Raw genomic sequence first — 14,446 nt, forward strand, 5'->3', positions numbered from 1 at the left:
TTATACTTGCAAAATTTCTAGAAAATTAAAGATCAATAGCTAGTCATCAATAAATTGTTTAAATTGCAAGTTTTTGTAATTTAAAATTATACATAAAATATAAACTTATAGATCATATAGTAAATAATATCAAATTGACACAAAATTTGACATGTGTATTAAGAGTGCAAAGAACATATAATTCAACGGTTAGATTTTCAAAATATATAGTAATATTTATTTTATTAAGTAAAGTTGTAGTCTTGGCTACAACCAATTTTGTAGCTAAACTTTCTTCTTATTATAATATTGATATGTCATTAATTATATTCACTAGCACATCAATGTGCAAACCTTTTAGAGTAAATTAGTAGGGAGATTCTAGCTTTTTGCCCTTAATTTTTAAAAAATTTAGCAATATGCCCCTATTTCGAAACTATATAGGGATATGCCCCTGTTTCGATGCTCGATTACCTTAAAATCGAGTTTCAATGAAATACTTGATTCGTAGAAAATCGAGTTATGCCGAATAAAACAAAAAAAAAAAAAAAAAAAAAAAAAGCAAGGAACTATAGGGCCTAAAAACGCCACTATAGAGCCCCTTGAACCTGGTATGGGGACTTATAAAAAATTTTGCAGGAAAACGCCGCTATAGGGATCTAAAACGTCACTATAGGGCCTAAAAATGCCACTATAGGCACCCAGAACAGGTCGATTACACTTATAAAAAAAATTTTGCAGGAAAACGCTGTTATAGGGCCTTAAAACGTCACTATAGGGCTTAAAAACGCCATTATAGAGCACCCTGAATATGGGCCAATCACACTTGTAAAAAAAAATTTGCAGGAAAACGCCGCTATAAGGTTTTAAAAACGTCACTATAGGGCTTAAAAACGTCACTATAGGGATTAAAAACGCCACTATAGGGCCCCCTGAATATGGGCAATTACACTTATAAAATTTTTTTTTGCATGGAACTCGAGTTTCTATGGAATTTTTTTTTAAAAAAATATTTTTTTAAGTTTGATCGGGCATAACTCGATTTTATACAAATCGAGTATTTAATTGAACTTGATTTTAGGATAATCGAGTATCGAAACAGGGGCACGCTTCTATATAGTTTGCAAATAGGGGCATATTGCCAATTTTAAAAAAAAATTAAGGGTAAAATGCCAGAATCCTCAAATTAGTAGTAGCTATAACATTTTCTAGGTGCAATACAATCAAGCCCAACTTATTTTTATGATTTTATATGATCAAAATAAACTAGAACACAATTTCCCTTCAAATCAATTTATTAACTTAAACTAAAATAGGTTAAGTTGTGCCCTTTATTCACATAGAATAGATCATAAAAGATGACATATGCATGAAAGTGGCCCACCCACTTGACTTGGCAAGATCTATGCTTTGGGGTCATGCAAAAAACCCAAATAGTCTTTAATCGTACTTCCAAACCATACTCCCATTAATCTCCATTTAAATTGCATGTGCTTGGGGTACACATAAAAGAATGAAGAACGTTAGAAAATGTGTGTAATGGGCCCAGAAAGGGTTAGGCTTTGCTTTGCATTGGGCTTTAACAATATTAGCAAAAATAGCTATCAACACCTAATTAATGATCAAATGACTTATTTAAATGATTTAATAAGTCATGATATTTAATATATGTGAGTAATATTACAAACCATCATAAAATGGATTAGAAGAGATTTTTCTAAACTAATTTAAAGAAAAATTTACAAGCTTAATTAATAAAATAAGTCAAAAAAAAAAAAAATGGCTAGAAGATAAACTTTTAAGTTTTAACCAACATTGGTATCATGAGAAGATTTTAAGGGCAGCCAACCACATTCCGTGTAGACCACTGTTTACACTGTAATCCTATTTTCTGTGTTAGAAAATGAATCAATTTGACAAAAATGCAAAACTGACTCTTTAACTTTTAATTTTTTTTCATTTTAGTCCTCTGACTTTTAGTTTTGCCATTTCAGTTCTCTAACTTTCAATTGTTGTCAATTTGGTATTTCCGTTAAACTCCAATTATGTTTTGCCGTTAATTGAGCCAAAACTACGCTGTTTTGGCTTTTTTTTTTTTTTTTTAATAAATTTCGGAATTTAAAGAAAATTAAAAAGAAAAAAAAACATTTATGTGATGAAAACCCAGTTTGAAACTGCAACCAACACCGATAAAACCTCGGTGGAGTTGAAGTTGAGGACATGGGTTTTCTTTTGCGGGGACCACGCGCTAAGGCTGAGGTTGACGTCGGCGCGGCGGAGCACGGTGCGGAAGCTGGCGGTGGCGGCGAAGACTATGAGGAGGAGAGTGCTGAATAGAGGGCGGACGGAGCATTTTTGTGGGTGTGGTAGTTTCATGGGTTTTGCTGAAGACGGGATGTTGAAAGATTGAATCTTGGGTCAGGGTCAGTTCCATTGTCTTCTTTAGTTTTAGGAGTGTTCTTGGACATTGGAAGAGATGGGATGTTGAAAGATTGAATCTTGGCATGAAATGGTGGAAAGAAAGCTGAAACTTTTTTGTGAGAGATTGATGAGTAGCTAGTTTCCTGAAAGTGGTAGTGAGAGTTTTGTTGTTGTTGTGTATTGGGTTTACAATGTGGTGGATTTGGTTTGAGTTTGAGAAGTATGTAGGAAATTTACCAGCGAGTGATTTGGGCGTGGCTTGGTTTTTTTTTTTTTTCTAATATCAGTTTTTTTTTTAATTTTCTTTAAATTCTGAAATTTATTAAAAAAAAAAAAAAAAAAAGCCAAAACAATGTAGTTTTGGCTTAATTAACAGCAGGACATAACTGGAGTTTAATGGAATATCAAATTGACAACAATTAAAAGTAAGAGGACTGAAATGACAAAACTGAAAGTTAGGACTGAAATGAAAAAGACCGAAAGTTAAAGGGTCAGTTTTGTATTTTTGCCAATCAATTTTCATTTCGCGGTTTGTGAATTATATTGCTAGTACTCTCTACCCTTAGAGGCTCCTCTTCTGAGAGCACATAAATTGAGAATGCCAATTCATCTTCAAAACCTGTATCTCAAGTTTGTGTGGCTGTCAAGGATTCTTCATGGTGATTTATGATGTGCTAATCTCTCGTTGCTTCTTTTGGTTAGAGAGTGGGGGAAAGAGGTAGGGATGGAGAATTTAATAAACTATAGTTATGCCCTGAGGATACATGGACCAAAACTTAAAACTATACCACCTTTAGTGTGTTTGTATATATATATATATATATATAGAGAGAGAGAGAGAGAGAGAGAGAGAGCCTTCATAGTATTTACTATTTAGCATACTTGAAATTTGCTAGTAAAAAAATAGTTCCTTTGTATAATTATTCCCAATTTTTATTTTTGGAACTTTATTTTTACTTTAAATATATCTAAACCGAATTCCTGATTCATATTAATTTCTTGGAAGGGTAAAAAATATACATTTAGAGGACAAGAGACCACGTCTTTGTTTTTTGAAATAGTGAGCCTCGTATGTCTTACATTATGGAAAAATAATAATTAAGTTTTTAATTAGCAATGAATAGGAAAGGGCAGGGGCAATGGAGTTTGGCGCCTACAATTGAAGATAGTGCAGGTATATACAATGCACCCACTTGATGGTGCAAAGAATATCAGAATTGTGTAGAAAATATCTATGGCTAAGAATTAGGAATTGTATTACTGAAGATTAATATGATTACAAGAATGAGTCTCTGTTTATATACTCATAGAGCTCAATGGAATAGATAAGTGGCTGCAACATCGTTTCATATTTTTTTCTGAAATCTTGTTACCAAAGCGACACCATTTCTTGCTTCGTTTTGCTTATGACAGTTAGAACTATTCTCTGGTTTTACAGATGGGTCTCACGTCTAGTAAAATATTAGTCTTCGAAGTGATACATTAGCAATGATAAGGTTTTATGTTATATCATCTTGGGTAAAACGCAAGTCCAATATATCAAGTTTTTCAATTAAATTCAAACACATGACTACATTGACTTTTATTTTCATTGAGCGCTCGAATTGTCCACGTCGTTTAATGACTAATGATTATAAGTTAATACTTGCAAATGAAATGATGTGATTCATGCATTCTCTAACAACAACAAAAGATGATGTAATTCATGTGAATCAGGGTCACACTGGAAAAGATTAGATGGGGTGGAGCTTTTGGTCGGCATGCTGAAAAATTGGTGTTGTGCCAATCTCCAAGAATTTTAAGACTCCAGTTATATCGATTGATTTTTACTGCACAAATTTCTAATTATCCTGAACAATTTTTTTGGCTGAGTACATGCATATTCTTAAAAGTTCATTCTATTCTTATTACGAGCATACAAGAATAACACCAGTGTTATACGAGGGAAAAGGGTCCATACTGTCTATATTATTTGTGTGTCACGACACAACATAAATTACCTACATGGCTACATACAAAATATGATTCTCACCATCTCATCCTTCACCTTAATCTTAACAGGGGATGAAACACCATTTGTGTTTATTGGCAATTAGAAAGACAATTATAATGTGATAGAGGGTAAAAAATAAAAAGGAAAAAAAGAATCAAACTCAGTTTTGAGGACCACCTAATGCGAAATAAAGCACAACACAGTAGTAGAATTTGAACATCGTATAATATGATTTTCTTAATCCCCCTTCAGGTCATTTACATGTCTACTCTAATTTCTCTTCAACCGTTCTCAATCAAGAACAAGTGAAGATGAATTTTACTCATTTAACATCTCAAGAAATTTGGTCACATGGAGAATTAGAAATGTGGGATACCTGACTGGAATGGAAAACCAATAAAAGAGCAAATCTAACTAGTGTAGGTCTAAAATGAGCAACACCAACCTTTTTTAGGCTCTACGGATGCTTCACCCTGTAAAACCACAGTTCTTCCATTTCCCATCCAGGTAGGATCCTGTTTCTTGAGCTCTTGAGATATCATAACTTTCCGGCTTAATATGTTATAGATCTCTTTCACAATTGTCTGAAAAGCAGCAGCTACATTGGAGGAATCAAGAGCAGATGTTTCCATGAAAAACAAGCCCTCTGCTTCTGCCAAGGCCTTTCCTTCAGAAGTGGAAACCTCCCTGGCATCCTTAAGATCAGACTTGTTGCCAACAAGTATAGTTACTACGTTCATATCAGAGTGAGCTGTTCAGCAGCAGAACCACCCAATCAATCCTCAGTTAATCCGATTTAAAGAAAAAATGCAAGATAATATTCTCTTTCTTTCTTTCTTTCTTTTCTCTCTCTCAGTGCAAGATGATCTAATGTAGCCACCAGAGTACAAACAACTATCACTGATCAAAAAGAGTACAAACAACAATTGTTACAGAAGCATTGCAAAGGAATGGAACCCATCATTATAGACCCATTTCCTAAATCCATCTAGAATCTGACAAGTTGTAAGGAGTAAATAGGGATCTCAGGAAAAAAGAAAAGTGAAATAATACAATTCACAATTCAGAATCACAGCCTTTGAATGCACATGTAAAATGGGATCATTAGTAGGGATGGCATGGCAATAGGGTAGGTTAAGAAGGCCACCACCCAAACCCACCCCTCCTTGAATACATTTAGAATCTTACCTCTAAATTGTCATATGACTAAATATATTCCCAATCATACAAGAGTTTAAATCCTATAAAATTTCTGATGCACATTACTGACAATATCCATCACATATTCATATCCTATTCATTTCTCTTTTTTTAATCTTCTTTTGTTCTTGAATTTCTACACGTTGATACTTTAAGCTTATTTTCTGCTTGAAATAAAATCACTTTGTTGGATTAGCAGCTTGAGGGCCAAGGCTACTCAAAGAGGGGTATTGAGATGGGGATAAATATGTTCCCGCACTTCATGTATGGAACAGGTTTGGAGGGCAACTTTTGCTGGCAGGGGATTTGGGGGGGGGGGGGGGGGGGGGGGGGGGGGTGGGGGGTGTGTGGGTGGGGTGGGATTAAGAAATACACCCCACACTGCCCATTTCTAAATGGAATTTACTTAAATGCAAGTGATGTCATTTAATTACAACAATAAAGTTCCCTAATTGAACGAACAGGCTTCCTCAAAAAAAAAGAAACCAGAGAGAGAGGAACCAAACATCAAAACAAAGTACTATTCTTACTTTGAAGTTCATTTAGCCATCTGCCAATGCTATCAAATGTCTGGCGTCTACTGATGTCATACACCACAAGAGCTCCAACTGCACCTCTATAATATGCAGATGTAACAGCCCTGAACCGCTCTTGACCTGCTGTGTCCCAAATCTGAGCCTTGATTTCCTTTCCATTGATATCCATCTTTTGGGTTTGGAACTCTACTCCTATAGTTGACTTTGAATTAGGGTAGAACTCATCTCTAGCAAACCTTGCAAGCAAATTTGACTTCCCAACAGCTGAATCACCAATTAAAACAATCTTGAAAAGGTAATCCTCTGTTTTTTCTTCCTCTGAATAAAAAGCCATTTTCCAACCTTCAAACAATTGCCACTCTATAAAGCCATATTACATGAGCATCCCTCTAGATATTGGGTCACAACACTACCTAAGAAATAACAAAATTATTTAAACAAGGAAAAGGAATTAGAGATAAAAAGAGACCAGGAGCTGAAAAGGAAACCTGGAAGGTAACATAAAGCACCAAATTGCAGTTCTGTAATTACTCAGATGCAGCATAAATTAGAATTTAATCAAATACCTATCATCTGGAGCTAACATTTTTGGTGGGTGATGGGTATGATAAATTTTGTAACTTCCAACTCCACCCTCAGCTTCTTGCCACTGATGTAAATCTATCCGGAGCTTTCTTATGTCAAATTCCAATCTGCCCCTTTAAGCAAAATGACACAGTTTCAAAGTCCCTGCATTGTCAAGAAAGCATAAGAATCTACAAAACCTCCTCTGGAGGTAATCTGTAATGTTGTTGCCTACTTTATGGGTGTACAAAAATTAAGGCTGTGTGTTTCTTTTTGGCATTGGCATTTTCTTTTCAGCTTTTTAGGTTATTTGGTCATGCACAAATTTTTAAAGACTCACTTTTTCTAAGTACAACCATATTTTAACCAACTTTCAGGGAAAAAAAAAATCAGCAAAAAAGCGAGGCCATATAAGTTTGTGCCAAACAGATACTACTAATATAAATTTATCGTATGTAGTGATCATATGGACTGACAGCCAGAAGCTGAAAATGTATAAGCAAAGCAACAAAACTATCTTTTAAAAAAGAAAAAGCAGAAGAAGAACAGAGATTATGTATGTGACAGTATCTATTATGCCTGCATGATGTATCTTCATATTTTCCGGCATTCATAGCAAGAGTTGGGAAAACAGGAAGCATTTTCCAAAGCATTTTGGCCCTTTAAGAGAAAAAAGTGATATAATCACTACTCTAACCTTGATTCAGGATTCACCTTCAACTGACCCAATCACTTAGTGCTTTAAAGTTCAGCTATGTTTATGAATAACAGTGAGACTATTACTGCAAAAACGTTGTTTTCTTTTTATTTTTAAGTTACATAAAAGCCCAATGAGTTTTGAACCCATGACCTTGCCCTCTACCCTTTCTTATGGAAGTAGGAAGAGCTCATCGGCTATTGCAAAGACATTGTATCACAAGAAGAATTTGAAAGACAGACATGAGGCACCATTACCACTGGGCTATTACTTGAACCCAAAACAATAATAAGTTGTTAACAATTGATTTCATCACATTCCTCCATTCAAAAATTAATGAAATGAGCAGTCAGAGATCTGGCTGTCATGATTAAACTGTAGTCATAGAACAAGCATACGACTGGAGATAGATATTTGATAAAACAAATATTAAGGATAAAATCTCAATACGCAAACAACTGTGTGCTCTTACAATCTGGCAAAGAAGTACTCAAACCAGTCATGCCCCACTAAACATTTTTTGATAAGTCACAATCATGCCCCACTAAACATTAAATTGGAGGAGAAAGAGACAGCCAGACTCACACAAAGAGAGATTACAAGCATCTCCCTCCTACATGGTATTCTAAGACTGCAGGCTGGCATGATTATTAGCATCACTCTCTTATCCCCCCCCCCCCCCCCCCCCCTCCCTCTTTCAAAACTCTGTTTTTTTAACCTTTCAAGCAAGCCTGAGAAATGTGCCTACCCAAATGATAATGGAGAAAACAGAATTAGTTACTGTTTGTAAATGTGACTCAATTTGGGTAACGTATAATAGAGATTTTTTTTTTTTTTTTGGGTGTGCGTGAGGCCCTTAAGCCATGTCTGATGGATGTGAAGCATGCATGGTTTAATGAATTGAGTCGTAAGTAGTATAGGATTAAATCAGTTTTGAATTTAGATTTTTATTTATTTTATAAAGGTAACATGTGGCTCATGCTGACTAATCTGTTGAGGATTCGTAGCTGACCCAAAAAAACATTTAGGACTAAGGCCTTGCTATTGTTGTGTATAGATTACAATATTTATTTCTTATCATAGTCTACAACTCTTGAACCAAGCAAAAGAGTATGATCCACAAGTTACAGTTACTTTTGTAGTGAGAAATAAATCTGGTTGTGATGGGGAGTTGGTAGCCCATCTTCTACTTCATTGTCCTATTACACACACCTTATGGACCTTCATGCTTCAGGCTTTTGGTATTCATTGGGTTATGCCAGGATCGGTGGCGGGATTGTTATCTTGTTGGTATCAGTGGCTTGGGAAGCATAACTCAAATATTTGGAATTTGATTCCAGGGTGCTTAATGTGGATAGTCTAGTTAGAACGAAATCGTCACTCCTTTAAGAACAGGGAGAAGACGTTGGATGAGTTAAAGGTTTTATGCCAGCATAGTCTTTTTGAGTGGTCTCGTTGTTGAGGCTTTACTGATTCTTCGTCTCTTCCAGAGTTTATGTTTTCCCTTAGATTATCTTTCTGATCTCCCTCTCTTTTGTTTTGTTGTTTGTTTTATTTGTTTCTTGTTGTTCATCATCATGAACAACTTGTACTTGTCATTTTTTCTTATTAATAATAGTTCTCGTATTACTTATCAAAAAAAAAGAAATAAACCTGTTTATGCAATCTTGTGAATCAGTCCAATCAAGTTTTATGAGTTTATAAGTTTTCAATTGTCTTGGGTTTATTTCTCTGAGCCAAGTCAGTATTTCATTAAATTTTAATAAGACTTTAGTTTATTAGTAAAAAATTCAAAATACTGAGTCCTAGTCCTAAAAGGAAGTTGACATCTAAGAATCTAAATTAATATGCTTAAGAATTCAAAGAAACAGATAATAGAACCATTTCTTTATTTAGGAATGCATGTTTATTTCTCTCTCTCTTCCAAGGGTTACAGTTAACAGCCCCAAAATTCTGTCTTTTCCTTCCCTTTCTCAACCCCTAAGCATACACTTTTTCCCTTATACACAAAATAGCACATGGATTAGAATAGCTATTCAAGTGGAATAGTTACTTAGTCATTTGGACCATTTGGTTATCCTTATTCCTACAAAATAGATATTCCATAGGGCTTAACTATTCCTTTGAATTCGTGAATGGTCAATCTTTATTTTTGGTAAAATAGAAATTTTCATTTAAAATTTTTATAAAATTATGATTAAAAAAAGAAATAGAAATATAAACAAAATATGAATATGGTCATAAACATAAATATAATAAATTTAGGTATTATTCCATAGTATTATTCAGTAATTATACACATATTTGTGAAGTTATTTATTAAATCAAATAAATCATAAAATAAAATATAATAAATTTATATAAGGTTTTAAATTATTTATAAAGATCATGTGTAAATACTATAATAAAGCCTATTAAAACACCTTAAAATCCCAAACACAATCACTGTACAAAATTCCTGCAACCCTATCATTCTTTGTTTCAACCCCCTTTTTGCACTTGAAATCCTATATTTTACAAACCCAGTTCCTTATGCAATCCCTGAAGCCTTTCTCTAGTCATAAAAAACCCCAAAACCATAAATTTTCCTACTAAGCCCACACAAGCACACATGCTTGATTCCCTAAAATAGTCCTCCAACAATACAATTCATTGATAAATATTCACCAGAACACTCAGCAGTCACAATGAGTTAAAAGGAAAATCGACAAATTCATGCAGAAATTTCAATAAAAGAAAATTATACCAAAAACCAAAAGCCAAAGTCGCCTCTAATTTAAAGTCAAGTTCGTATTTTTTTTTTGCCCCCCACATGGTTTCTCTTTATGTTTTAAATGTAAAACATTCTAGTGAATTAGTAGTTGGAAGGCTAAAAAGACAATGCAGGTTGTTATTCTGGTTTATTTTGAAGCAGTTGGTCTCTATCTATACAAACTATCACCTTGATAGGTTCTTCCCTCCATATTCTAATCAAAAACCAAAAAAAAAAAAAATGTTCTTCACTCCATACTACATAAACTCCCACTTATCAATTTTTCACAAGAGCAATCTATAAATTTAAATTTCATTGGAGCCTTGGCAGAACATAAATCAGCACCTAAAAAAAATAAAAACTAAAAAATGAAAAACCTAAAGGGCCATGATTAATGATTTGATCTCAAATAGCAAAACAATAAAAAAAAAAAAAAAAAAAAATCCTAAAACTATTTTTCTAGAGATCTGATTGCAGAGTTCTCAACACAAACACAATTCAGATGGCATTAATCCTACATTAATATCTCCGAACCAAAAAAAAAAAAGGCTTTTGTATTGGAGCGTTGGAATCTACAGCGACAACAAAGAAAGAATCAAATTCCATGAATGAGAGAGAGAGAGAGAATGACATACCTGATTGAGTGGGGGCCTCCTCCAAATGCCTGATTTTGTCTCTCAGATTTTTATGTGTACAAAACCCTCGGAACTCTCTGGCGGTATACAGGATCTACTATTGGAATTGGAATTTGGAATAATAATATTATGATTTATTATTATAAAAATTAATTGACTGGAAAATAAATGTTAATATATATATTGATGATAATAAATAGGGGGATTAAATTGTTAGAAAATGAGAGTCAGGCTAAACGGGGGAAGCAATTAGGCATTAGCCAGGCTGGGCCACATCGAGCGACTATTGATGATTTTCCTCTCTCTCTCTCTCTCTCAAAAAAAAAAAAAAAAAGAGAGCCTGCGTTATTTAAAAATTTAGAATTATTTTTATTTAATTTTTAAGTTTCGAAAACCGACTCGTTCGCTCCGGCGACTTTAACAAACCCAGTCCGGGGTCAATGCTGGTCGATTTGGATACAAAACGTTTTCACGGGTCGCTCCATGTCAAGTGTTTTTTTTGTTTTTTTTTTTTTTTAATGTAAATTTAAACACTTTCAAACTTTAGGGAGGTAAAATTCAAATTTTGAAGCGTTAAGGTATAAAATCCAACACTCTCAAAATTTAGAGAGTAAAATGCAAATTCTGTAATTTCAGGGTATAAAATCACAACACTCCCAAACTTTAATGGTATAATTTGCAATTTACTCTTTCTTTTTTAAACTCTCATTTTTGCAAAGTCTGAAAGAAATCACAGTTGGTGGTTTTACCCTAATTTATTGGAGAGGTGGATTCCCATATTAAAATTTTTTAAGCAACCAAAAAACAAATCTATATATTTATTATAATGTTTTAGAGTATTTAGGGAAGTTTATATATAGTTTTTTTTTTTAATGGAAATTTATATATAGTTAGTAAAACACTAACCAGATTAATAGTTGGTCTTAAATGGATGGTTTGGATTTTATTAGCTTTTTAACATTTTAAGTGGATTTCAAAAATAGTATTAAATAAAAAAAAAATTCAAAAATAGTGTTAGTTAATATTTATATAAATGTTGATGAATAAAGAAGAAACCATTAAACACATCTTCAAACATAATGAAGAAAAATCACAATCATCAAGAGCAAATGCAATCATTGAGCAAATAAGTCAGTGGACCAAAATTTCCAAAGAAATAAACATAAATTCAAAGCAATGCATCCCACGTTATCTTTGAAAAAAGAAATTTCAAATGTTTTTATGGATCAAGTACGATTTCTCTAAGCAACTAAGGGTGAAGCAGTTTTGAGTTCAATAAATAAGGTTTGAGTAATGATCTAGGTGAGTGAGTGAGTTGGGTTGGTGATCTGAGTAGTTTGAGCCGACAATACTTGCATTTGTTTCTCTAGAAAATCTATTATAAAAATAGTTTTTTGTATTTTTCAATATTTGATAGCATCAAAAAAAAAAAAGTCAAATGAAAACTATTTTTTAGTCAACTAAAATCCCTATTAAAGATATAACTTATTTTTAGAGATTATTTTCCACTAAAATTTTATGCAAAACAACTCTATTTCACTTCTTGCTAAATAAAGAAGTTAAGAGGTAATATGGAAACTATTGAATACAATTCTATCTGATTTTTAAGGTGATTGCCAAAATAGGAAAATGTGAAAGTTTTTTTTTTTTTTTAATTAAAAACAAAATTGAAAAATGAGTCATTTTTTAGAAACATTAATGTCAAAACAAACAAAACTTAATGAGTTATGAGCTAATCTAGTGTTTAATACAACTTCTTATCCACAGCTCTTGACAATCTCTTTTTTTTTTTTTTTTTTTTTTTTTTTTTTTTTTTTTTTGTGCAAGCATACTTTAACACACTTATAGCAAAAATCTAAATAAGTTGATGTCAAACGCACATTAAGAGTTTAAGACTCAATAAAATTTTAACCTATAATGTTCGCTTTATGATAATTTCTCTATATCATTAAATTAAGAAACTAATTAATTTTTTTGTGTCGGCATGTTTAAACCCAAAATTGAAGCAATTTTACCAACTGTGCTCACAATTGACATCTCATTTATTAAGATAGTTATTGGGTTTTATTACATTCTTGTCAACCCATGAGTCACGACTTTGGGCTTGGATTAGGAAAACAAAAACAAAAAGGGAATTTTTATTTTATATAAGACGTGGGCTTTAATTATTATTATTATTTTCCATTGAATGCCTCTTTCTCTTTATTCATAGCTTGAGTTAAAACAAAAGCAAAACAAAATTACAAACTAGATCAAGAGTGGATATCATAGGTAGAAAGTCTCTAAAAAAAAAATTACAAACCAGACTTTTTTTTTAGAAGAAACTACAAACTAGATTTGAAAAATCTAAATAACAACAGCTTTATGAAAGTGGTCCGAAATTGAATGAAACAAAGGGCCTAGATTTTTATTTTTTTGGTGGATTAGCATTTTGGTATTTTGAGAATTAATTTTGATGAATTTAAAATATAATTTAGATGTACTATGTAAATTATAATAATATATTGAAAATAATGTGTAAATTGCTTATGAAAGTCCAATTTTCTTATAAGGTATGAAACAATTTAAGCCCATTATTTAGTAAAACTATAATCATTTACATAGTTGAGCCCAGTTCCTTCAAAATTATCTCAAAATACCAAAATTAATCAAAATAACAATTTTAAATTAAGCCCTAAAATCTAAACTAATTCAAATTTACAAGTTTAAAACACATTTTTTTCAAACTACCATAGTTGCGTAAGTTGGATTGGATCACTTGGATTGAAGAAGAGAGTCCAGGATCCTACCCATATACTAATTTCTGCATCCAAAACATGGACATGAAAGGGACCCAAGCAACAAGGCCATGGGTTGCATAATTGGCTTTACAATAATGGAAATAGAACATCAATTAAACGATTTGGGGATCTTATTGATATATCATATATGCTGCCTATGATGGAAGAGATTGCCCAATGTGGAATGAGTGACCGGGGAGTTATGTATGATTTCTATAATATTTAACACATCACATTCAATGATTAAATTGTTCAAACCCAAGTTGTGTATAGAAGAAACAACTAAATTTGTAGAGTTTCTGCCCAAAGAAGATCTTCGCTGACATCTGAATTAGTCAATGCATGGATAAATTTACCTACGTGATCTTGATAAATAGTAGCAAGGAGGGAGTTACTTGGTCTAGTCTCAACATCAAAATTAATTTTGAGCCATCCAAGATGGAGGAGGGCCAAGAACTATGAGGTAGCTTTGATACCATGGCCACAGGAAGATGACTCTGATACCATGTTAGAAATACTGAATCAATAGTATTGTATATGACAGTAGTAAAATATATATGAGTGCCTTTATATAGGAGGTAGAGTGTGCAGTACAAGTATGTGTGATGTACAAGTAAATAAGGTGGGACTAAGGCCCATAGTATATTACACATTAACACATTTGATTCCTTAAGAGTATGTAACAGTAATTGATTATGAACGCTATGACCATTTTGTGAATGTATGATTTCTAATATATTGTTGTTTGGAAGTTTAGAGGAGTTCTAGGAGGAGTTTCAGGATATCAATTAGGAGGAGTAGATTTAAAAGCTGCATAATTGTTCCCCCCCCCCCCCCCCCCCCCCCCAAAAACAAAATCTTCTTAGAAACCCTTTCAATGTGGCAATTA

The 14,446-nt window shown here is 33.0% G+C and overlaps 1 protein-coding gene across 1 annotated transcript; it reads right to left on the reverse strand.

Annotated features, from left to right (window-relative positions):
* Nucleotides 1–4,596: 4,596 nt before the first annotated feature.
* Nucleotides 4,597–11,097, reverse strand: LOC126726932 (ras-related protein RABA5a). The gene is made up of 4 exons (XM_050432350.1): nt 10,778–11,097; nt 6,696–6,858; nt 6,124–6,542; nt 4,597–5,144 (listed from the first exon to the last, which is right to left on the reverse strand). Exons 3-4 carry the CDS (start codon nt 6,461–6,463, stop codon nt 4,819–4,821), a joined length of 666 nt encoding a protein of 221 aa, XP_050288307.1. The 5' UTR covers nt 6,464–6,542; nt 6,696–6,858; nt 10,778–11,097; the 3' UTR covers nt 4,597–4,818.
* Nucleotides 11,098–14,446: the final 3,349 nt, after the last annotated feature.

This window comes from Quercus robur, chromosome 5 (assembly GCF_932294415.1).
Source record: "Quercus robur chromosome 5, dhQueRobu3.1, whole genome shotgun sequence".
NCBI classification, from domain to species: domain Eukaryota; kingdom Viridiplantae; phylum Streptophyta; class Magnoliopsida; order Fagales; family Fagaceae; genus Quercus; species Quercus robur.